Genomic DNA, 26,303 nt, shown 5'->3' on the forward strand with positions numbered 1-26,303 from the left:
ATATTATCACTGAGTATTTCTTCAGGAAATATTCTTCTACTCCTTTTTGCTTGGACTTCAAGGGCACGTGTTCAGTCTTGTCACAATTTCCTGTATAGCTCTCACACTTTTTGTATTTTTTATTTTATTTTTCTCTAACCAGTAACATGTATGTTCTCTACTGACCTGCTTTCAGTTTACTAATCCTCTTTACTGCTGTGTCCAATCTATGAATTCATCTGAATTCCTCATTTATTTTCCATTTCTAAGATTTAAACTTGGTTCTTTTTGTTTTTTAAAAAAAAAAGTTTTCGTATTCAGTTCTCTGATGTGATTCTTCATCTTATTCCTCTGTTTTTCTTAGATATATTTTTAATATTTATTTTGAAGTACCTAGTTTTTATGCATTTGGTCCTGGCAAATTATTGGCATACCTTGTCCTTTTGTTTTTTGAATGATGGGCAAAATAGGTAAAAAGTTGTAGAGGCTCTAGATGAGATTGTCTTCCTCCAAAATGTATTTAATTTTCTTCTAGCAGGCTGATAGAGCACTGGGTTAATCTCTTTGAAGAAATGGAATTTGAGTCCCCAAAGGGGTCATTCATAAAACAAAACAACTCCGCGTCTCCTCGTACAGTATAACTCCTAAACTTGCATCCTGGTGGAACAGTGGTGATATTTCCAGTGTAGGTTAGGGGCTGTGCTTTGTTGGGGATGACCTATTTCTGGTTTGGCTTTATTTCTTGGATGTAGCAGTTACCCCTAAGATCTAGTCTTTCAGGACCCCCAGTAGAAGCATAAGGTATCATGGGTCCCCTCTACCTCGAACAGCCTGTTCTCAGCCCAGCACTGCAAAATGCCAGAATCTGCTGAGATCTTCAGCCTCCCCCAGGCAGATTGTCACCTGGTGTTTGGATGTCTCACCAGCCCACGTGCAACTTGGAAGTCATCAGATTCCTTAAAGAGAAATGACACGTAGGATTTCAGACTCAACGTCTCTACAGTTCTTGCTCTCCAGGATCTCGACCTCACAAATCTTAGCTGCATAGGCATCTCTGACCTCAAACTTCTTGTACTCACCCTGCCCCATTGCCAAAACCCCCACACTGTAGCTTTTTTCTCATTCTCCGTTCCTGTTGGTATCGTTTGGCAAATGCATTTATCTGTGAGGCTCAGGGAAGGACTTATTGAGGAAATGACATTAAACGGAGGCGTAAAGGAAAATAGGAGTAAGGCGGTTATTGGTAGCTGTTAATGCAGTTGCAGAAACAGGTGGGCGAAAGGAGAGCTGTGGGAGGTTGAACTAATTATCCTTAGCTCAAAGTACAGGGTCTGGTACACAGTAAGCATTTGACAAATATCTGTTGGTTAAACATTAATTCTAATTCAATGAATATTTATTTGATCTCTTTATTCCTCGCAGTCGATTATGAACTGAGGAAACAAAGTTGAATAGATCATGTGCTTTTCTTTCAAGAAGTTCACAATGAAATGTTTCTTAAAAATACAATGGTTTCCATTCAAATGGTAAAAATAAAGTGCTAGTTGCCATTTTTTAGACTTAAAAAATGTTTAAGGTTTTTAAATTGTTTGATGTATATATTTAAGGTGTACAACATGATCTTTGACACACACGTGGAGAAACGATTAATGCAGTCAAGCTCATTAACATATCCATCTCCTCACACAGTTACTTTTTTGAGTGCGGTGAAAACAACTGAAATTTACTCTCTCAGCAAATTTCCAGTATAAAATACACTATTAACTACACATATCGTGCTGTACTTTACATCTCTAGAACATATTCATTCTACATAATTGCAGCTTTGCACTCTGACCAGTGTCCCCCCATATCTACCACCTCCCCAGCCCTGGGAACTACTGTTTTACTCTCTGCTTCTGGATTCCACTTTCTTATATTCCCCATATAAGTGAGATCAGGCAGTGTTTTTATTTCTTTGGCTCGTTTTACTTCGCATAGTGCCTGCAGCATCCATGTTATTGCAAATGGCAAGGTTTCCTTTTTTATGGCTGCATAATATTCCACAGTGTATAACTACCACATCTGTTGACACGATTGTGTGGCTTTTATCTCATTCTGTTAATGTGGCCTATCACATTGATTGGCTTGCATATGTCAAAACAACCTTGCATCCCAGGGGTATACCCCACTCAGTCAAATTTGAGACTTAATGAGATGAAAAAGTTTAAGATGATTATATGAGGAAATAGAGACTTTCACGTTAACTAGGGGACACTTGTGAAAATGGAATGGTGAAGTTTGTGAAATAGCGGGTCAGAGAACTTGTAGCCAAATTTTAATCCAGTGTGAAAGAATGGGATCTGGAGACCCAATATGTTCTGACACCACCTATGATCAATGAAGCCGTGACTTGAATCCCAGTTAAAGGCCTTCAGGATCTCTCCTCACCTGCATTCACTCTAGCACAACCTCATTCTTCCTTTCTTGAGATTCTTCTTCCTTGCAGGGTTTTCTCCCAAGATGCTTTGCTGCCATTCTGGAATCTTCACCCATCAACTTTACACAGAGTTTGTCCTCTACCTCTTCATTTTAACTAAACCTTGTTGTCTGAGAAGGGCACAGTTGCTTCTCAGCTCTGTTGAAAGGAAGTTGCTCACTCCCCTATTCTGCAGGCACCAGCCACAATGGTGATATTCTCCTAGCTTCTTACTATATTTCTAAATCATTTGTTTGCATATTTATGATAAAACATTTTCCACGTTGACACCAATCTTATCCAGCTATGAAACAATATATGGTTGACCCTTGAACAGTGCACGGGTTATGGACACTGACCTCCACAGAATCAAAAACCATGTATAACTTTTGACTCCCCCCAAAACTTAATTGGGGTGCTTGGGTGGCTCAGTTGGTTAAGCATCTGACTTCCGCTCAGGTCATGATCTCAGGGTCCTGGGACCCGGTCCCATGAAGGGCTCCACGCTCCTCACTCAGTGGAGAGTCCGCTTCTCTCTTTCCCTCTGCCTGTCCCTGCCTCCCCCCCATTGCATGCACTCTCTTTCTCTCTCTCTCAAATAAATAAAATCTTTTTTTAAAAATCATTTAACACATATTTTGTATGTCATGTGTATTACATACTGCATTCTCACAACAAAGTAAGGCAGAGAAAAGAAAATGTTAAAATCATAAGGGAAGAAAATACATTTACAGTACTGTACTACACTTATGGAAAAAATCCCCATATAAGTGGATGAATGCAGTTCAAACCCATGTTATTCAAGGGTGAGCTATACTATTGTCCTCTGAGTCTTTTACTGACGACCCAGTTTCTTCCCATTTATTAGCAAATTGCCACCAGCCTCTTGATCTTTTCCCATCTCAGTCCCTCAGCCCTCCAGCATTGGCACCTTCACACCATGCAGCTGTGCCATCAGACAATGTGACCTCGAAATGCCTAGACTCCTTGCAGCGTCTAACATCTTCCACAATCCACATGAGAACCTTACTACAATGGCCTCAATTAGATTCTCCAGTTATATATAGCACCTTCCACTTCTGTAATTTTCATAAATTAGAAGCTTTGATTTTTATGCTCTAAGTCAAATAACATTTGAATTATTTGCTTTTTGAGGACTCAAAAAATTAATTGTGAAACCATCTAGCCTATTCCTTTGCTGGGGAATAGAAAGAATAGCTCTTTGACAGCCTTTTCTATATTATTCCTGAAATCTGGTATGCTAAAAATGTCTCTTTCGCTGTAATTTTCATCAGTTTGTTTTTCCAGAAATTCATCCATTCCCATCTAGTTTCCTTATTTCTTTGAATAGAGCTGAACAAGGTCGTTCTTAAAATTCCTTGAAATTTTTCTGTATTATGGCCTTTCACCCATTTCAACTCTAAGATTTCATTTGTAGTTTCTCCTTTTTTGATTAAGTAAATTAGTGATTTTCCTTCTCCCTTGTTGGCTCACTCTCCCTCTCTCTTTCATTTTTCTCCTTTTCCATTTTAGTATAATTTTTTCCTTCTTCCAAAAGCAACAAAGATTATGAAAATAGTTTTCCAAACTTTTTTGATATGTTTACTACACTCACATGTGCGTGTGTATACATGCGTGTGTATGTGCATATGTACATATATATGTAATAACGTTTCAAAATATTTTTCTCATTTTAAAATATTTTAAAACTACATCTGGTTTTGTAGGACCAGGGAGTGAGACCAGGGTATATCAGGCAATTAGAATGCACTTTAATTGCTTTGTACCCAAAGTGATGATTTTATTGGGAATACTCTACTTTTTCCACTTCTATTTATCAGCAGTCTATACATTTTTAAGTGTTTTATTCACCCTCTGAGGGATGAACCTGTCTTGCCCAGCACCTTCCTTAGGGCCGTCTGCATTTCTTTGTTTCTGAGACTGTAAACGATGGGGTTAAGCAGAGGTGTCAGCACTGTATAGGTGACAGCCATCAGCATGTCCTCACGGAACGAGTCCCTGTCCTTGGGCGTCAGGTAGACAAAGCCAGCAAATCCATAGTGTATGCACACCACAGTGAGGTGGGAGGAGCAAGTGGAGAAGACCTTATACCTCCCCTCAGCAGAGGGCATCTTCACAACTGTGGACACAATGAAGACATAGGACATCACGATGAAGACACAGCTGCCCGCCAACACAAAGGCAGAGAGCCCAAAAATAACCATTTCGTGACGGGAGGTGTAGTCACAGGCAAGGGAGACCACAGGCGAGATATCACAGAAGAAGTGCTGGATGGTGTTGGAGTCACAGAAAGACAAGTTGAATACAACGATGACGATGCACAGAGAAACCAGGAAGCCAACCATCCAAGAGGCCGTGATGAACTGAAAGCAGATCTTATGGGTCATCAAGATGGGGTAGTGCAGTGGCTTGTGAATGGCAGTGTAACGGTCATAGGACATGGCAGCCATGATGAAGCAGTTATTGGCTCCCAAGCCAAAGAAGACAAACATCTGCGTGGCACACTCAGGAAGAGAAATGGTCTTGCTGTCAGAGAGCAAGTCCGCTAACGTGCGGGGGATGATTGCCATAGTGCTACAGGTTTCAGAAAGGGACAGGCCACAGAGGAAAAAGTACATGGGGGTGTGAAGGTTGTGGCTGAGCTTGACGGCCACCATTATGGACACATTTGCAGTCAGGATGGTCCCATGGGAGAAGAAAATCATCACAAAGAGGAGACCCCGCAAGTCTGGGAAACTGGAAAAGCCCCACAGAAGGAATGTGCTCACTGTGGTATGATTGCTCATCATTCAGTAGGCTCAGTAAACTTCTCCCACAGATGTTGACGTTCTTGAGGTCAAGACTCAAGAGTATAAAAAGCACTGAGGTCACTTGGCCTTTAATCAAGGGCTCCTGGGCAATGACAAGACAACTCGTAATGAGAGAGTCTGAGAAATGGGAGTTAAATGGACCCGACTGAATTCGAGGTCAGAGTGATGAGGAGAAAGACTCTAGTAGAAGAGTCCGCATGAATGCCCTAGAGTAGGTTGAAATATATTCTGGAAACCCCTTCACTTATCACTCCTTTCTGTCTTCTATAGTCAGAATCTGCAGGAAAGAAAAAATGCTTATTACCTTCAGGACTATGAGAAGTAACAGGTATAAAATGTGATCTAATCCTAGCTTGGCATACAGAAGTGCCTAACAGCATTGACTGAATCAATACTACTTTAAGAGGTAAAAAATTTTGAATGGCTTCCGGACATTCTTGGTATCTCTAGAGTTGCTCACCAGAAGGCACTGGCTGCTTGGCTAACAATTATGCCAATGAGTAGACCTAATAAATGAATTTACCATTTTGAAATTTGTACTGGTTTCCAATTTATGAGGCTGGAGGTGTTCAACAACTGTTTCCCATTCAGGCAGATCTTAGAGGCAAAATGGTTATAAAAAGACTATCGCATCCTGGATGACTCCTTTGTGTCCATGATGTCGTCCTGATGAATTCTTGAGCTTTCAGGAAAACTTCCAGGACATTTTCTAACTGAAACACTGGTAGAAAGGGCTGCTTTGCAGCACTGCTCTTTTCAGAACTCCAGTTCCTCAGGTTGTTTTCATCCCTTCTTAAACTAACCACTCTGTGTGTGAGATGACAGGATGAAAGTAACCCAGGGACCTCCCACACAACGTGGGGTTTGGGTTTCAGGCACTATTGTCTGGGAAGGAAAGGAAAACATTGAGAAGACATCAGTGTGGAGTTGAAGGCTGGGGAAAGAAGGGTAGAGACACAGCTTCTGTAGGATCCACAAAGCTTGAAGAAAAAAGGGAAAATATACCTTTAGTTAAAAAGTGTGTATGCTCTTTATGTACTGAATTACTGGGCCAAAAAATACAAGGAGGTCAATCAGGTAACCAGTATTAACTCAGCATCTGAAATATGCTGGTCAATATGCCATGCACTTGATAGAATTTTCTCAGCAGATTTCTCCCAACAGCTCCATGTGGTAGGTATGTTGGTCCTGATGTTATGAAAATTGACACTAAGGTGCAGGTTGCCTAACTGCGATCCAAAGCCAATCCATTAATTCCACAAATATTTATTTGATCACATAACACATGATTGCCTTAAGTGCTCCTATGACAGGATATCTGGGTCACCAGGGGAGCATTCTCAAGACTTCCATATCCTCACATCCACCCCCAAATTTCTGGCAGGTGTTTCCAAGAAGAGAAAAGAAAAACTTCAGGAAAAATTCACATGTGTAGATTTTGAAACTTCGACTGTGATTCTGTTACTTTCTTTTTCCATTTTTATTGATTATAAATCTTTCTCTCCTCACAATACTCAAAGGAACTAGTGATTGAGAACATGTCAATATGGCGTCATACCCGTTACTTCCCATCCCTCTCCAAGGGCAGAGTTTGAAGGAGATGTTTTCTGGGCCAGGGTTTTGTGATCAATTCACCCTCCTTGGGCTGTACCACTTCTGTAGACTGAAAGGGACATAACTGACTTCTTTTCCTAAAAACCCCTTTCCTGTTTTATCCATGCCCCCACCCTTGCTAGAGATCTGGTGGATTTAGTATGTCTAATTCCTCTGAGTTAGCAGTGAGACAAGAATTTGAGGCTGTTTCTTGACATAAGCCAGCTGGCAGACTCTTTTGTCCCAGCACCATATCAAAACCCCACGCTGTGGACACTGTAAACCGATCTGCCTCCTAAGATGTACATCAAAACCATGGCCGGTCTGGGGACTGCTGGGACCACTTCGTCACTCATCATTCCCCACCAGCCTGAACTGGAGCATTTTACTGGCAGCTACGCTTGATTTGTGCTCATGGGGCGATGTTCAAAGGTAAATGTTTATAACCAAGTCTTTGGAAAAAGCGTGTTTAATTTTCTCCCAACCCAATCAGAATAAAAGTCCACTATGAGTCAGGTTTTCTGTAATTTCCAGAGAAGATATTGATATTTTTAATGGGAAAATAAAGGAGTGTTTTATTGATTTATAGGTATGAATTCTGGTAGGAAATTTAATAAGATTTACATAAATTAGAGGTTCATAGGTTTATGTTTTCTCTCGTTGTAAGTGGCTTTCTGAGCTCATATATATGTGTATATACGTGTGTGTGTGTGTGTGTGTGTGTGTGTGTGTGAGAATACACACACAAACTTAGTTCTTTCAGTGAGGCTATATTAGATCCACCAAAGAAATACTTGCTTTTAAAAATCACAACTGTTAAATATGAAGCCAAATGGTTACACCAAGAGGTCAAAGGGAAGAGGGTGTGAAGGTTAGCGGGGGGGGGGGGGACACACAAAGAATCAAATTGCCAGTGGCTTACAGTGAAATGTACAATTAAGTAATGGGAGAAATATGGAAATTGCGAGACTTCATAAATGTTTTTCTTTACTCTTTCCTGCTTAATTCTTTTGATATAATAAAATAATCGAATTTGCCTTGAAATTAGACCTGGACTTATACTGGAGTCTATTTTGTATTGAGGTAGGGGGTTGAGCAGAATTAGAGGGACCTGTGTTCAAATCCAAACTCTGCTTCTCTTTCATTCATATATCCAAGTAACCACTTTTCTCCTCTATAACATGGCTCTAAATATACCTCCTTGAGGGGTTACAATGCTATGCACATACACTGATCGGGTAAGTGCACCGTACCTGCTAGTTCCTTTCCCATTTGCTAAAACATCACATGGTGTAGAGACAACGTCTCCGGCAGGGGCTCAGCCACCCTTGCCTGCTCACAGGTTCCCTGTAATGCTGAACGTGCTCTCGTGCGGAAGAAACGGTATGAAGTCGGTCCCTCTCGGGCTGCACACTCGCCTTGGGGTGGAGTTTGCAGTCCTCTTCTCTGCAGCTTTCTAGCTTCTCATTGCTTCATCGGTGTGCTCATTATGCCAGGAATAGGAAAACAACAGCATTTATTCTCCATCCAGTTGTACCTTCGTTACATTCAGTACCTGTTAACTGCCGAGTAACCCTCACAGCTTGTTGTTCGTGGATAGAGCACAAAGTTCATGATAAATAGAACTATAAAATACAGTTCCTACCTTATGTCAGAGAGGAATCCCTTCCAAACTCTTAAAAAGAAGAGAATAGTAAGCTGTATGAGTAACTTATGCTGTTTTCTACAGTTCCTTCTCTAATGTCATTTCAGGATTAGTGTTTAAGGCAATTTGCCCTTTGAATGACCGTGACAAGTTCACTCTGTCTGGAATTACAAGGTCTCTTATAACCATAGGGTAGCATCTTCTCTATGCCGTATGGTTGGAGCTGAGTTCCATGCGCATTCCAAAGAGAGTTTTGTGGTCACCTGAGACCATTACCCCTTGACACGGCTTGGAGTTTCTTGCTTCCCGTTAGATACCAGGAGGATTGTTCTCTGTGGACCTGGAGCTCATTGAGATGCGAATGTCAAAACAAAACATTGTTTTCATTTTGATACAGTATAGTGATTATTCAGTGAAGTTTGCTCTTATTTATGTGAAAAAACAATTTATTTGAAATTTAACTTGTTCAAATACATTTTGGAATATGAATGATTCCCTCGGGTGTTTTACTTGCTACTCAATAACATTATTTCCATAGTTTTGACAATATGCCAAGTCCTGGAGGTCTTCTGTCCTATATGCAGGGCTAGGGAGAGAGCCTACCATACAGGCTGTTGCCTGGGGAATCAGTCAGAAGAAAGGTAGGAAAAACGATGAACACAGAATGATTGTTGTGAGTGCTTCCGCATGCAGTAGCTCTTTTGTGGAAGGCCTTGGTGAAGACGGAAATCCACTGTAATCGAAACATCCATTGACTGCAATGCCACTCAAAATTTTCCCCAGTATTTCATGAATTTTTAAAACCGCACTGCAACGATTATCTTGTCAGCGTCGGTGTATCCAGTGCCTAGATAGTTCTGAGTATCTACTATTGTATCGTAAACAATCCCAAATTTTCGTGGACTTAACTGAATTCCTATAGACTGGACTCAATAAAGATAACAGATACATTGAACATCACGTTGACGCTAATCTGGGTGTTGACAGTTAGCTGTTGTCTGAGACCTTAAATTAGAATTCAGCCGTTTTTGTATGTGCGTGGTGACTGGGTTCTGTGGGTGAGCATTCCGCGAGAGCCACGTGGGTGCCAAATCAACTCTCGAGCCCTACCTCACTTGTACTGCGTGCTTTTCATTCAGACAGCCTGAAAGTAACACTTGGGTTCTAGGAGATGAAAAGAAATTACAACCCTTGATGGGACAGTGACAAAGTTCTGGAAGAGCATGTGGGACTAGAATTGTTGCTGTCACCGTTTTTGGAAAACACCTTATGCCACACATTAAGATTTTACTATATTTGCTTTACCACCTGTCTCTTTGTACTTTTCCATCTATTAATCCATTTTATGATATGTGTCAAAGGAAATTGCAGACATCAGTTCACTTCCTCAATAGTTTTGCACACATAGCAATAACTAGAGTTTAATACTTCTTACATATTTTATTCTATGCAACTTTATGGAAATTTACATAAAATATGTGAATCTTAAATGTACAATCACTATGAATTGGCAAATGCATCAACCTGTGTAACTCAAACCCTCTCATTATATAGAATATTAGCATCAGCCTGGGAACTTCTATGCCCCTTCCCAGTGAGGCTTAGTTCTCCCTTATAGAGACACCCATGGTCCTGATTGTTTTTTCACAATGGCTTTTCTTGCAGGCTCTAGCATTTCATACAAATGAGATCAAACCTCATGCCCTCTTTTTTGTAAGGTTTCATGGTTTTCTTTTTTTTTTTTTTTTTTTAGTATATACAAATGCAACTGATTTTCGTATGTTGATTTTGTATCATGCAACTTTACTGGATTCATTTGTTAGTTCTAACAGTTTTTTGTAGAGTCTTTAGGATTTTCTATATATAAGATCATGTTATCTAAAACCAGACTATTTTATATTTCCCTTTCCAGTTCAGGTGCCTTCTATTTCTTTCTTTTTGAATCTTGCCTAATTGCTCTGGCTAGGACTTCCAGAACTGTGTTGAGTAGAAGTGGCAAGATTGGACATCTCCATCTTGTTTCTGATCTTACAGGAAGAGCTTTCAGCTTTTCATTATTAGGTCTCATGTTAGCTTTGGCTTGTCATACATGGTCTTTATTATGTTGATTATTGCTTCTATATACAATTTGTTGAGAGTTTTCTATTATAAAAGGATGTTGAATTTTGTCAAATGCTAGTTCTGCATCTATTGAGATGATCTTATCATTTTTATCCTCTATTATTTTAGTGTAGTGATTCAGATTATCAAATGAAAAGGCAACCCATGGAGTGGGAGAAAATATTTGCCGACCATATATCTGATAAGGGATTAATATCCAAATATATAAGGAACTCATAAATCAATAACAAAAAAACTGATTAAAAATGGCTAAAGGAACTGAATAGACATTTCTCCAAGATGACCCGCAAATAGCCAATAAGTTTATGAAAAAGTGCTCAACGGCACTGATCAACAGGGACGTGTGAATCAAAGCCACCATGAGCTGCCACCTCGCTCCTGTTAGAATGGGTACTCTCAGAAAGACAAGAAGTAACAAGTGTTAGGATGTGGAGGAAAGGGAACCCTGTACACAGTTGGCAAGAATATAAATTAGTATAGCCACTACAGAAAACAATATAGAGGTTCCTCAAAAAATTAAAATAGAACTATATGAACCAGAAATCTAGCTTGTGGGTATATATATGAGGGAAAAGAAATTAATATCACAAAGAAGTATCTGCACACCCATATTCATTGCCACATTATCACAATAGCCAAGATGTGGAAACAACCTAAGTGTCCATTTATAGACAAACAGATAAGGAAACTCACATATCTATAATGGAATATTATTTAGTCCTCAAAAAAGGAAATCCTACCAATTGCAATACTGTGTATGAACTTGGAGGACATGTTTAATGAGATAAGCCAGAGACAGAAAGACAAATATTACATGGTATCTTTGTGGAATCTAGAAAAGTTGAACTTAATGAAACAAAAAGTAGAATAGTGGTTGCCAGGGGTTAAGTAGAAGTAGAAACGGGATGTTATTGGTCATAGAGTACAAACTTATAGTTAATATATAACATGGTGACTATAGTTAATACTAGCGTATTGTATACTTGAAATTTGCTAAGAATAAATCTTAAAAGTTCTCATTACAAGAGGGAAAAAAGTGTGTGTGATGCTGGATGTTAACTAGACTTATTGGGATGATCCCCTCACCATATACACATACGTGGAATCATTATGTTGCATACCTGAAACTAATGTAATATTATATGTTAATTATCTCTGTAAAAAATAACCAAGGAAATTGGAAAACCTAACATTACAGCTCAAGGAACTGGAAAAAGAAGAACAAACTAAGCCTAAAGTTAGGAGGAAGGAAGGAAATAACCATGATAAGAGCAGAAATGAATAAAATAGAGACCAAAAAACAATAGAAAAGATCAAAAAAACTAAGATCTCATTCTTTGAAAAGAAGAACAAAATTGACAAATCTTTGAGTAACTAATACAAAAAGAGAGAAGACTCACAATTAGAAAGGAAAAAGGACACAGTACAGCTGATACCACAGAAAGAGAGGATCATAAGAGACTGCAGTGAACAACTACACACCAACAACTTGGAGAACCTAGAAGCAATGGATGAATTCCTAAAAACATACAACCTAACAAGACTGAACAGGGAGAAATAGAAAATCTGAACACCAATAATGAGTAAGGAGAATGAAGCAATAATCCAAAACCTTCCGACAAAGAAAAACACAGGACCATATAGTTTCACTGATGAATTCTACCAAACATTCAAAGAAGAGTTAACAAATTCCCCCAAAATGAAGAGAACACTCCCAAACTCATTCTATGAGGCCCACATTGCTCTGACACCAAAGCCAGATAAGGACACTACAGAAAAGAAACCCAATTCAACAGCATGGTAAAATATTACATTCCAGGATAAAGTGGGATTTATCCCTGGCATATAAGAATGTCTCCACATATAGAGGTCATAAATGTGATGTACCACATTAATGAATGAAAAATAAAAATCTCATGGTCATCTCAATAGATGCGGAAAAAGCATCTATAAAATTCAACACAGTTTCATAGTAAAAACTTTCTACAAACTGGGAATAGAAGGAATGTACCTCAACATAATAAAGACCATAAATGACAAGACCATAGCTAAAATCCTACTCAATGATGAGGGGCGCCTAGGTGGCACAGCGGTTAAGCGTCTGCCTTCGGCTCAGGGCGTGATCCCGGCGTTATGGGATCGAGCCCCACATCAGGCTCCTCCGCTGTGAGCCTGCTTCTTCCTCTCCCACTCCCCCTGCTTGTGTTCCCTCTCTCGCTGGCTGTCTCTCTCTGTCGAATAAATAAAAATAAAATCTTAAAAAAAATTAAAAAAAAAAAATCCTACTCAATGATGAGAAACTGAAAGCTGTCCTCTAGGATTAGGAATAAGGATGCCCGCTGTTATTACTCCTTGTTCAACATGGTACTGGAAGTCCTAGCTAGAGCAGTTAGGCAAGGTAAAGAGATACAAGGCACCCAGGGGCGCCTGAGTGGCTCAGTCAGTTTAGTGTCCAGCTCTTGATTTCAGCTCAGGTCACAATCTTAGGGTCATGGAATAGAGCGCCACATGGGGCTCCATGCTCTGTGTGGAATCTGCTTGGGATTCTCTCTCTCCCTCCCTCCCTCTCTGCCCCTCACCCCGCTTGCGTGTATACTCTCTTTCTTTCTCTCTCTAATATAAACAAATCTTAAAAAAATAAAAGACATCCAAATCAGAATGGAAGAAGTAAAACTGTCACTGTTCTTAGATAATATGATTTTACATATAGGAAATCCTAAAGAGCACCAAAGAACTATTAGAACTGATAAACAAATTCCGTAAGCTGTAGGGTACAAGATCAACATACAAAAATCAGTTGTATCTCTATATACTACCAACTATCATGAAAAATTCTATGTTCTGTCTGTATATAAAGTAAGAGTCCTCGGTTTTTTCAGAGAACTTTGAAAGGTGGTACTTACTTTTCTTAAAGTTTTATCCATTTCAGAGACAGAGCACGTGCGAGTGAGTGAGGGGAGGGGTGGTAAGAGGCAGAGAGGGAGAGAGAGAGAGAGAGAGAGAGTGAGAGAGAGAAAGAGCATCCTGAAACAGACTCCCTGCTGACTGCAGAGCCTGAGGCGGGACTTGATCCCAGGACTCCAAGACCATGACCCCAGCCAAAATCAAGAGTTAGCTGCTTAACTGAGCCACCCAGGTACCCCAAGAAGTGGTTCTTATAAAATTACTGTTCATTGTTATTAATTTTTCCATCAGTTGGCTCTAACAATACAAGAAAGGAGGGATGGAGGAAAGAAGGAAGGAGAGAGGAAAAAGGGAGGGCTGAGAGAGGGAACCAAGGAAGGAGAAAAGAAACATGCGAAGAGAAAGGAAAGAATCATGAAAAGCAGTCATGAAGACTTACCTCTCTGTGACTTACTACGGGAGCTGAAGGATACGTTAACTAACTTGATGACGGGGATTATTTCACAATGTATATGTGAGTGAAGGCGTAAAGTAGTAAACTTTATACACAATTCCTGTGTGTTAATTATACCTCAATGCTGAAAACAAATCATAGAGAAAACTTGAGAATATGGATGATTTAAATTTCATTCAGAGATTATTTTGCTTTAGGCAGGTATTTGGGGTGAGGCAGAACCTTCATCCAAAATGGCATTGAGGTTTACTGGAAACTGGTCTCAGTCTTTGTCATGTTTGGTTTGCTCTTGCTCTGAGCGTTCCAGTTGAAAGCATGGGATTTTTACTAGGACCTTTCCTTCTAGCGTGACCCCGAACTATAATCTCCCCAGCCTCTTACAGCTTCAAAAATCTGTTTGGCTTATTGGCAAGTAATCTGGGTTATATGCTGTTTAGCCCCACAGACATTACTTTTCATTTAGCCAATTCCTCAAAATGAAAAGTGATATAGAATGGTGAGCTCCCAGTAAGGGTTTGGGGTTTTTTTTGGTGTTTTTTTTTTGTTTTGTTTTGTTTTGCTTTCCAGGATCGTGGACATTTTGCTTTTGTAGCTCTTATATGCCTTCCACATTTTTAATGAAGACACTGTCCATTTCCCACCTCTCCCAAGAGAGCTCTCCCAGTTGTGAACTTTTAGCACGAACTTCCTTTGTCTATAATTCTCCTTGAAATTCTTGTTGACAAGCATTTTTGAAGCAACTAACATGCAGAGCTTTATCAATAGATACATTGTGACTAAAATCTGGGTCTACTTCAAGGACCTGGCTGGCGGAGTGCTGCAGTAGCTGTGAGCAGGAATGGGTTTTCAGAATGCCCTGGTGCCCGGGTCTTGCTAGCAGGCCCCTATAGAACACAGAGTTCTTCTGTACTCTCAACCCATTGTCTCCTAATGGGGACAGCTTGCGAAACTATGGTACGATATTGCTGTTGATGTTGCTATAATCTTTATCTTTTTTGTAAACAAAGTACTATTACAGTCTGTGTCGATTAATTTCCATATCTTAAATCTTAGTGGTTCTGTTTCTGTTGTTCATTATTTGCACGGCTCCCCTCCCACGTTTGCTACTTTGTTTCCTTTCTTGCTAGCCATTGTCTTTCACCTGCTAGTTATTGCATTTGAAAAGTTGTTGATAGGGATCACTGTGGCTTGAGTTGTTTGCTTATTCAGTTCACCTTGAGGAAGAATCTTATATCTAAGTTCAAGGCTTGAGACTACATCTTCAGGGCTGCAAATCTGCGGACACTTGGTCATTTCAGGTTTCCCCTTATCCTGAGGATGTGTGTGAGCGGTATCATTCAGAACCGTCACCTGGACATGTCCTCAGTTTTGGCTTATCGTCTCCTCCCAGAAGAACCCTAAATCCTCTGCCTGAGTTGGTAACAGCACTTCCTTCTGACTTGTCAAATTCTCTCACAGCAAAAGCACTTTTTTAATAAGGATTTTTAAAAAAATATTTCTAAGTAATCTCTGTACCCAATAGGGGGCTCAAACTTACAGCCCTGAGATCAAGAGTCACATGCTCCACGGACTGAGCCAGCCAGGCGCCCCAAAAAGCATTTCTGAGTGTTAGGTCAGCTTCTTTGGGTTCTCAGTTTCTGGTGAGACAATTCCTTATTATTGTCTAATGCTGTATTTAGGATCTATTTAACCTTTTATCATCTGCTTTCGTTGTGCTCACCATTGGATTGGTTAAAATGATCAAGGCTGCCATTGCCCCAAAGGTAAATCATATGCTTATGAGTGGGAGATTAAACTTGCACATATGTACACAGGTAACCATATTACCTGACAAGACATGTCCTCACCTCCTACATCTTTGCTCAGATGTTATCTTCCCAGTAAGACCTACATTGACTCCTCCTGGCCCCTGACATGTTAGTCTTCCTTACCCTGCTGTTTTTCCTTTCTCTAAGCATGGCTCTCCTAATAATCTGAATCACCAACTTGTTTGTGTCGTTGCCTCTCCCATGCTATAGGATAAATTCCATGAGGGCACGTTTCTCTGCGTGATTGTCACTTATATTCCCCGTAGCCTAGGACAATCCCTGGAATATAAGATAATTCAATATAATTTTTGATGAAAGAACAGATGGTGAATAAAATAATTAATGCCCTATGAGTTTGTCAGCGAAAAGATTTTGTGTCTGAAACACTAAAGAGGGGGCATGGAAAGTAAATTAGTGTGATTGTTGTCAGCCTATAAAGGTAGTTAAGTCTCTACAGGCTACAGTCAAAAATTCAGAAGAGAGACCATCCAGTTCCTTCCAATTTCCTGAGCGGGATGGGTTTGACCACGAACTCTTCCCAGACTTTGTTCACTCCTTGTCCCTAAGGAGGCCAGGAACCCTGCTCATTCCCACAGAGAAGCCACCCGTTTTAACCTGACACAATTCACAGGTCAGTCAGGGCCATCCCACCCTCTTCCCCTCCGCGTACCCTAATATGGTGACTGGGCCAGAGATCAAGTGCAGAGGCCAGAATTTCATGGGTCCACAAAGCCCATCCTCAGCAGATAACCTTCCTGCAAGAAAAACAATTCCACCAATTTTCTATCTGGTTCCGCTTTGTCATTTCCTCTCAGATGTACTCAGTCATACCTAGAGTTATCACACTCATTACAGGATAAAATGTTACTGAAAATGGACACAGTCTAAAAGGTTTGGAGGTACAATAACCCTAACTTACGGCAGAGGACATTTGAAGAAAATATATGATTTAATTTTAAAAGGGTTTCAACTGATAAGGTATTTCTTCACATGAATCAATATGTGTTTCTAATTATGAATTTCATGAAGGTAACTCACTGTGGGCCTCTGATTTATAATTTGATATGAAAAAAATCCACCCCTTCATTTACTAGAAAGCTCCACACGGGCCAATGACCTATGGACCCATGTGCTTAGACCATAGACACTATCTCCTTTTATTATTATGGTATAGTATATCAAATATCATAAAATAACAGATTTCATTAAGAAAATATTTTTCTGCCAAGCTCTCTCTTCAGAGCCCGCTTCAGTTCACTGTTCCTGATGAGGGGGTTCAACATGGGGACCACCACCAGCTAGAACACAGACCCCACCTTGTTCTGGTCAGTTAAGTAGCAGGACTTGGGCATCACATACATGAATGTGTTGGTCCCATAGAACAGAGTGACCAGGGGGTGCCTGGGTGGCTCAGTCAGTTCAGCGTCTGCCTCCGGCTCAGGTCATGATCCCAGAGTCCTGGGACGGAGTGCTGGGCAGGCTCCCTGCTCAGCGGGGAGGAAGAGCGCCTCTCCCTCTGCCCCTTCCCCTGTTCATGCTCTCTCGCGCGTGTGCGTGTTTTCTCTCTCTCTCAAATAAATAAAAGCTTGAAAAAAAGAGCAGAGTGACCACTGTGAGGTGGGACGTGCAGGTGGAGAAGGCCTTGTGGCGACCCTCCGTGGAGCGCATGTTCAGGATGGTGATGAGGATACAGACACAGAAGACCGCTGTGACGCACAGGGATGGAGCCAGCCGGAAATGAGGGGACAGCTGCGGGGACGCTGCTCTCAGAACAGGAGAGTTTAAAGGAGCCACATCGCAGAAGAAATGGCTGACTTGATTTAGTCCAATCTCTACTAATCGGCTCCAGTTAGCAGGAAGTGGAAACCCCAGCAGTGGAGGAGCAAGTGCAAGAAGACCATCTACATGACTGGCGGTGGTGGCGGGCGTGATGACGGGTCCCTCAGGAAGGCGCAATCTGCGGCGGCCATCGGAGCCTGATGTTTGTATGTGATTTACGTTGAATTTTGAGTGTGCCTGTCAAAGTACAAACAGCTCTCGTTCCTGCGCATGCACTGAGACTGCCTTACGGCAAGTTCTCCAACAGCAGAGCCTTAGACTGCCGTTCTTACGCAAGTGGTTTAGTGAGGTGTGATCTCCAGGGAGACTTCCAGGGATGAGAGAGAAGCAGGAGAAGCCAGACGAAGCTGTGGGCGCTGCTGAAGGGTGGCTTCGTCCTGATCCCACGGGCAGCACTGGAGCACGGAGCGACGCCTCAGACGTGTCCCACCCGGCAGCAACGGGGTGCGTTTGTCGTTGCTCCTCAGTCGCTGTTTCCTTCAGTCGTTGGCTCTGGGCCACCCTGGGAGTAAGGACGTGCACTCCCCGTCATTGCAGTCAGCTGTGTTCCTTTCAGTGCGGAGCAATCTTCAAAAGAGCAAGGCAGTGAACGTTCGCAGCTAGCTCTCGGAGGAGCAGTTCACTGGCTTGGCAAGAGAGCTCTGGGAAAGGCGCAGAAATGTCTGTCCAGCTTTAAAAGCCCCGTTTTGCTGTTACCTACAGCTTGCTGGACGGTTGCATCGCCTCTGTTCGCACTGAGCTTCTGTTAGCACCGAGTGGAGGACGCCCAAAGCAAGTGTCTCTCCTCATAGAATTCCTTCTTAATTTTTCTCTGGGTTTTAACCCAAGACTTCTTGGATAGGTGGCATTTGTTCTGAACCTTGAAAAATGAGCAAGAGTTTGAATAAGTAAACTCGGGAAAAGGGATTTTCAGAAAGAATAGACTTCAGTATGAAGAAAGTTCAGAATTTAATCAGGAGACAGCGTATTGACTGGCTTGCCACAATTATTGAGGGTTATGAGAGTAGATACTGGAGAAAAGACTTGATAGTACGTTAGGTGGAAAATAGCACAGATGGTGGAGACCACGCTGATGAGCGAGGCAATTAGAAGCCATGGTGAGTCTCATGAATGGCAGTGCAGTGACTGGGGATTTTCGTTTTCAGCAAGATCCTCCCCAGCAGAGTGGCCTCAGGAGAAAGAAATCACAGTGCTCATGCTGCGTGTTCATTTTCTTCCTACTCGCCTTCTTCTGAACACTTCCCGGGCACTAGCTTCTCAAGACCCGCCATTCTCTTGCCCTGTGTTTAGGGCAGAGGAGATCTGAGGGACTTGGCATATTTTCAGAATTATAAAATAATTATATTTTACTTCCGTAAAGTTACGTCCCCTGAGGGAATATCTACATCCCAAGATATAGTTTTAACAAGTTGAGTTTCCATCATTTTGATTGTCATTAAGAAGAAGTGCGAACATCACTGGAAATTCTCTATGGTAGGTCAAGATTTAAAAACCTTTTTGAGGACATCACACTGGGTATTAGATCCACAGAGCATAAGACTTCTGGTGTCTAAAGCACTGGTCTCCAGATAATGGTCTCCAGTGGCCCAAGAAATCTCATTAAAATTTTCGTGGTACTGAGTTCCATCCTTAAGAAATGGAGAAGACACAGCCTTTTATGTGATAGGAGACTCTAATGTCAAAGGGGACAATCGCTTGAAAATTATCCCTGAATTAGGGCATATATGAACTCATAGGAAGAACTTCAGAAAACCATACTTGAGTTGTAATACTGTACGTTCTTCCTCCAGCTTATGCCTTATGATTTTAAAGAACTGGGAGGTGATCTTCCTTCTGTGGAAGGTAGGAATTTTAGAGTTGCTTTACTCCCTACAATGAACATTTTTCTATATCCTCTAATAATTAAGTACCCATGGTGTTAATAGCCTGTTAGAGGGTATTAAAGAAACTGGCCTCAGAGAAGCTGGAAATTAAGAATGTTGTCAATTCCCTACTCCTGGTAGAGATGAAATCCAAAACTCTCCACAGGGGAAGATTTGAAGAACTGAAAACAAAGGAATAGGATAGTAAGCTCAAGGTAAAATTCAGGTTAATAAAGATGGTAAGGCTTGGGAAAAACAAATAGAAGAGCTGGAAAAATGGATAGGCATCTTGCTCTCCAGTACCTACCAGCATCAGGAAGAATAGAAATAATGTCATATTGACATAATCTTCTATCACTACTGTACCAGAATAGAATGAAAAAGAAAACAGAATTTACCATCAACACGTATGAACAGAAAGTTTCATGAATGTTTTCAACCAAAAATAATGAGAAATGTCGTGCGGAGTACAGACACCCACACAGCCTGGACCTTTTTCTTCTCAGAGAGGCTTGCCAAAAACTTGTAGTGGATGTGAGCAGAGATGTGTTGTTTTCATAAGGCTTCTCTGGTGATACTGGCATGCCCCTTAGCAGATGATCACATATGTTGGTCAAATGTGATTCAACACGGCAGTAAATAGGGATCATGTCTAGAGTTCACAAATGGTAGTTTCTTTCTCCTAGACTTTAAGCAACCACTGCTAGTGTATTGAGAAATTTATTTGTTCACCTCTTGTAAAATAAAATAAGCAAGAATGTAGGAAACATCTATACATGTATTCACACTACTAGGTGACATTCTTCTTCTTAAAAAAATTTATTAGAGAATGTGTGCATGCAAGCAACGGGAGGTGGGGGGTAGGGGGAGGGACAGAGGGAGAGAAAAAGAGAACCCTCAAGCAGGCTCCCCTCTGAGTGTAGAGCTCAAAACAGGACTTGATCCCAGGACCCTGAGATCATGACCTGAGCTGAAATCAGGAGTTGAATGCTTAACCAACTGAGCCACCCAGGTGCCCTAATAGGTGACATTATTCTTAATATCTATTTAGAGAGCAACCAACCATCTTCAGGACATGTCCACACAAAATAAGTACTAAGGCGACCAAGTAGTGTATCGATGAGTACACTGACGTAATAATTATGGAGGCTTTCCAGAGAATAGACTGTTTCATTTTTTCCTTCAGATTTTGTTGTTGTTGTTTTTTAAGATTTTTGTTTAAGATTTTTTAAAATTTATTTGACAGAGATAGACAGCCAGCGAGAGAGGGAACACAAGCAGGGGGAGTGGGAGAGGAAGAAGCAGGCTCCCAGTGGTGGAGCCTGATGTGGGGCTCGATCCCGGAACGCCGGGATCACGCCCTGAGCCGAAGGCAGACGCCTAACGACTGTGCTACCCAGGCGCCCCTTCCTTCAGATTTTGAACTAATCTTAGTAAAAACTGTGCATTCATGAGGCTTATGTTACAAATTGGGGGACATAAAATTTTAAAATAAATCTCTGCCCTGTCTAATATAGGTGTCAAGCTAAAACATTTTTTTAATTTAAAATTTAAAATAAACCCTCCTCTTAATCACAATAAAATGGGATGTAAATCTAAAAGAAGAAATGACCAACATAGGCAGGGAGGTCTGGGGAGGCTTCAGAGGGAAGAGACATCGAATTGTTTGTTCGTGAGAGCTAAGTTTTTAGTGGGCATAGGAGGACAGGAAGAACATTTTAAGTTATAGAAAACAACATGTGCAAAGTAGAAGAGCCATGAAGGACATATGGTTTTTTGGAAACAGTGGGATGTTTCCCCTCTAGGGAAGGGTGACAGCAGGAAATGAAGCTGGGCAGGTGAGACCTTGAATGCCATGCTAGGGCACTTTCGTGAGAGAGGTTTTATTATTATTAAGCAAGTGTGTCCCCAGACTCTGGCTGCGTTGCTGTGAACATACTGTGTGCTCACTTGCAGCTGTATCACCTTCAGCAACTCAGGTAACTCTCTAAGCCATAGTTTCCTCACCATAAATGTGGTCATAACAGCTCTTATTTCTTAGGATAGTTGCGAGGGTGTAGGAGATTGTATAACTGACTCATGCAATAAATGTTAGAAGTTATTAGAATTATCTGGTGTGTAAGCAAAGGGGATCTGAAAGAAGTCTACGTTGAAAAGATGTAGTGTGATTATAGATAGAACATAGAAAAGCTGGTGGTAGGGGGCGCCTGGGTTGCTCAGTCGGTTGAGTGTCTGACTCTTGGTTTTGACTCAGGTCATGATCTCAGGGTCCTGAGATCAAGCCCCACGTTGGGCTCCAAGCTCAATGGGAAGTCTGCTTAAGATTCTCTCTCTTCCTCTGCCTCTACCCCTCGCCCTGCATGTCCTCGCTCTCTCTTCAAATACATAGGAGCGCCTGGGTGGCTCAGTCGATTAAGCATCTGCCTTCGGCTCAGGTCATGATCTTGGGGTTCTGGGACGGAATGCTGCATGGGGCTCCCTGCTCAGTGGGGAGCCTGCTTCTGCCTCTCTCTCTGCCCCTCCCCCCGACTTATGCTCTCTTTCTTGAATAAATAAAATCTTAAAAAATAATAAAATCTTTAGAAAAGAAAAGCTGATGGTACATGAAGGATAGAACTGGAAGAGGAAAAGGTGAGGCTGTTACAGAAATTCAAATGAAAGGTAGAGTAAAATGTAAGAGACATTTTTTAGTTAGGATCCTAGAATCTAGAAAATGTAGGCAACAAAAGAGAATAAGGAATCAAATTAATCTAAATGAGGGCCTGAAAAGTAGGTAAAAGTCTGACGGGAAATAAAATGGTGCAGGGGAAACAGAGGCAGAGGGAAGAGCATGTAAGAAGGCACAGCAGCGTGAGGATCGCAATATGCTCGGGAAAGGGAGGGTGCTGCTGCCGGGTTGGGTGGGTAGAAGGAGGTGATAGAGCTGAGCCAGGAGCAGTGTTTACGGACCAGTTGTGATGAGGATTGGGCATCATGCTGGGGTATTTGGATTTCCTTCTATACACAGCATGTAGCTATGCACTATTTTTGACACTCTCAGTGACTTAACATATCCTGTGTTTAGGAATCTAACATCCGATCACAGGGTGGTGAATGAAATGAAAATGCAACAGATTTGTGACTAATGGACAACTATGCAGGTACCATATTCACCCTGTGGGAAAGGTCCAGGAGAAGAGCAGGGGAAATAAAAACAAAAACAAACAACAACAAAAACAAAGATGAGAGCAAAGAGACATCTGGAATTTTGGAAGTGACTTATTGGTAAAAGGATCGGGAAGGAGTCAAAATGGGTCTGATGGTGGCTCTCTGATGTGTGTAACGCAATCTGGAAATACAGGAGAAAACTCTGACATGTGGGGAAATATGGACAGGTCTGTTCTGAAAAACTTGCATTCGACACTTGAAGAACACTCTCGCACTGGAAATGTGCCGGAGGATGTTGGAGATTCTTTTTTGGTAGTAGCAGAAGTTGAAGAGTCCTACAAGGTAAGTGGTAGCTGAAGCAGTGAGAATGGAAAACATTTCCTTTAGAGGTAAATAGGGAAACCTTCGGAGGAACAGGAGCCTGGTATGGTCTCAAAGACAATCCATATGGGTCTAGGTTGAAGATTGCTCAGGTGGGTGAGTTTGCCACGTAGGAACTATGTGTTGGCTGTGAACTGTACCGTTCTCTCCTGACCTTCCCCTGTTGGTGGCTTATTGACATTCTAGTCTCCATTTAAGCATGTCACCTCCTCAGAGAGGGGACTTCTCTTACTTCACAGACAAAAACAGTCACTGACTCTCATATCACAGATCCTATGTGTCTGGCTTCCTATTGTTTCTCGTGTGCAAAAATGCCTGGCACATCGCGTGCATTTAGTCAGTACGTATTGAATGAATTCATGACTTCTGTAGTCACTTCACCACCCTGTACCTTGCTTTCATCTTTTTAGAAATCAGAATGAAAATTCCACATAGACTTGTGAGGATTACATGAGACAGCTTTATCTAACCCCACCATGTTATAGGTATTAAGTGGGTGCTGGTTACTGGACTGACTCCTCTTGTATTCTTTGCCCAAACTACAATGCAAATAGAAAACAGCAACTCTTCAACCATCAATATATTTGTTTTCTTCTTCTTTTGTTTTTAATCTTTGTGATTCCTACAGAATAATTTCCAGCCAGGGGTTATCTTGTTCTCTTGTACACCCCTTCGGTTTCCACTGCTGATTCTTTACTATCTTTCTTTCCCTTCAACTTTAACAGTGACTGAAATTAAAATTAAAATTCTTTTGTCTTCCTATCACTTTTCTGTCCTCACCTCTTATAAGATCAGACGCCGAATGAACAATCTAAATAGAACTACGATTTGCCAAATTGATCTGAAGAATTTGAGTTGGTTCTATTCAGATCTGCACTTCAAAGTAAACCATATAACAAGTATACCTGCTAGAAAATGTCCTGGATGTTTTGCTAAAAATTCAAAACTTGACTAGAATGTTAGGACTGCAATACGCCATTCTAGAATGAGACACTACCTTCAAAATCATTTTGAATTCAAACTAGACTGTTATATTAGGCATTTGGAAAAAAAATTTTCAATGAGAAATTCTTAAGCACTTAAACATTATTGATATGTATTAAAAGCTAATGATATTATATATCTCAAGCTTCAAATACTGCCACGGATAGAACCTAGCAGAAGTTATATGTTGCATTCGTTTTTATGGTCTAGTCGTTCCTACAGTTACCACCTTTGGAACTGCTTCATGATGATGCACTGATGAAAAAGGATTGGATTGACTTCCCTAAATTTTTTATTTTTTATTTTTCTTAAAGGTAATAGCCTTTTTTTTTTTTTTTAAAGATTTCATTTATTTATTTGACAGAGACAGCCAGCGAGAGAGGGAACACAAGCAGGGGGAGTGGGAGAGGAAGAAGCAGGCTCCTAGCAGAGGAGCCTGATGTGAGGCTCCATCCCAGGACTCTGGGATCACGCCCTGAGCCGAAGGCAGACGCTTAACGAGTGAGCCACCCAGGCGCCCCAACTTCCCTAAATTTTTAAATGCCATATTCATTGTAAAGAATTTAAATGATTGGATTATATTGCTTATTTAATCAATAGTTTACTGAGCACTCCTAAGTACCAGGTTACCAGTAGATCTCAAAAAGTATTTGAAAATGTGGCATCACAAAATCAAGTGGGTGAGAACAAAGCAATGTCATTCAAGTTTTCCTGCTTACGTGCACATCCTGATCAGAAAAGAGAGAGATGAGTGCTTTTGTGAGTAGAATCCAAGAAGATATTTGGTCATTTATACAGCTTCTCATACTAGCATCATTCTCATCACGCTGACTCTTGAACTGACTTCCGTCAGTTGCATTTAGGGTCCCTTTCTCAGGCTCTCCCATGAAGGGTTGCCTGAAACGTGCCCCAGGTCCCTTGACTAAAGTCTAGGTGACATCTGTGCTGCAGCAGCTTTTTACAGTCGTCTGAGTTTTAGCCTCAGGAAGCGCTCCAACTTTGGAAAACTCTTGCTGCCTCTGCACCAAGAAGATGAGCAATCATACCACAGTGAGCACATTCCTTCTGTGGGGCTTTTCCAGTTTCCCAGACTTGCGGGGTCTCCTCTTTGTGATGATTTTCTTCTCCCATGGGACCATCCTGACTGCAAATGTGTCCATAATGGTGGCCGTCAAGCTCAGCCACAACCTTCACACCCCCATGTACTTTTTCCTCTGTGGCCTGTCCCTTTCTGAAACCTGTAGCACTATGGCAATCATCCCCCGCACGTTAGCGGACTTGCTCTCTGACAGCAAGACCATTTCTCTTCCCGAGTGTGCCACGCAGATGTTTGTCTTCTTTGGCTTGGCAGCCAATAACTGCTTCATCATGGCTGCCATGTCCTATGACCGTTACACTGCCATTCACAAGCCACTGCACTACCCCATCTTGATGACCCATAAGATCTGCTTTCAGTTCATCACGGCCTCTTGGATGGTTGGCTTCCTGGTTTCTCTGTGCATCGTCATCGTTGTATTCAACTTGTCTTTCTGTGACTCCAACACCATCCAGCACTTCTTCTGTGATATCTTGCCTGTGGTCTCCCTTGCCTGTGACTACACCTCCCGTCACGAAATGGTTATTTTTGGGCTCTCTGCCTTTGTGTTGGCGGGCAGCTGTGTCTTCATCGTGATGTCCTATGTCTTCATTGTGTCCACAGTTGTGAAGATGCCCTCTGCTGAGGGGAGGTATAAGGTCTTCTCCACTTGCTCCTCCCACCTCACTGTGGTGTGCATACACTACGGATTTGCTGGCTTTGTCTACCTGAGGCCCAAGGACAGGGACTCGTTCCGTGAGGACATGCTGATGGCTGTCACCTATACAGTGCTGACACCTCTGCTTAACCCCATCGTTTACAGTCTCAGAAACAAAGAAATGCAGACCGCCCTAAGGAAGGTGCTGGGCAAGACAGGTTCATCCCTCAGAGGGTGAATAAAAGGACACCGGACACTTAAAATTGTATAGACTGCTGATAAATAGAAGTGGAAAAAGTAGAGTATTCCCAATAAAATCATCACTTTGGGTACAAAGCAATTGAAGTATTAACTAATTACCTGATATATCCTGACATCACCATTTTTTCTAGTACAAAGAGTGTATAGTTTTAAAATATGTGTAAATATGTGGTGTACGCATGTATGCATATCAGCATGCTTAAAGAATCCAAACATGTTTTTAGCACAGTATTTTCACGGTAGGTGTCTGGTGTCCTTTCTAAAAACTTTTTGACTAGCCCTATATTGAATATTTTCTCCTAC

General features: G+C 41.4%; 3 protein-coding genes across 3 annotated transcripts in view; 2 read left to right on the forward strand and 1 right to left on the reverse strand.

Annotated features, from left to right (window-relative positions):
* The window catches only part of LOC113245804 (olfactory receptor 1030-like), a 101,612-nt gene that overhangs the window by 46,346 nt on the left and 28,963 nt on the right, over nucleotides 1-26,303 (forward strand). The window lies entirely within an intron of this gene.
* On the reverse strand, nucleotides 4,283-5,247 carry LOC113245872 (olfactory receptor 10T2-like). Its single transcript, XM_026486203.3, is given in 2 exon segments — nucleotides 4,283-4,332; nucleotides 4,335-5,247. Coding segments are annotated over 2 exon segments (963 nt in total).
* On the forward strand, nucleotides 24,950-25,977 carry LOC113245871 (olfactory receptor 10T2-like). Its single transcript, XM_026486201.4, has one exon. The coding sequence runs from the start codon at nucleotides 25,039-25,041 to the stop codon at nucleotides 25,975-25,977; it is 939 nt and encodes a 312-aa protein (XP_026341986.2). The 5' UTR covers nucleotides 24,950-25,038.

Source organism: Ursus arctos, unplaced genomic scaffold, assembly GCF_023065955.2.
Source record: "Ursus arctos isolate Adak ecotype North America unplaced genomic scaffold, UrsArc2.0 scaffold_22, whole genome shotgun sequence".
NCBI lineage: Eukaryota > Metazoa > Chordata > Mammalia > Carnivora > Ursidae > Ursus > Ursus arctos.

Bases quoted from the DNA above. Each gene is read 5' to 3' on its own strand.
- LOC113245871 (XM_026486201.4), top strand. From the start codon at position 25,039: ATGAGCAATCATACCACAGTGAGCACATTCCTTCTGTGGGGCTTTTCC.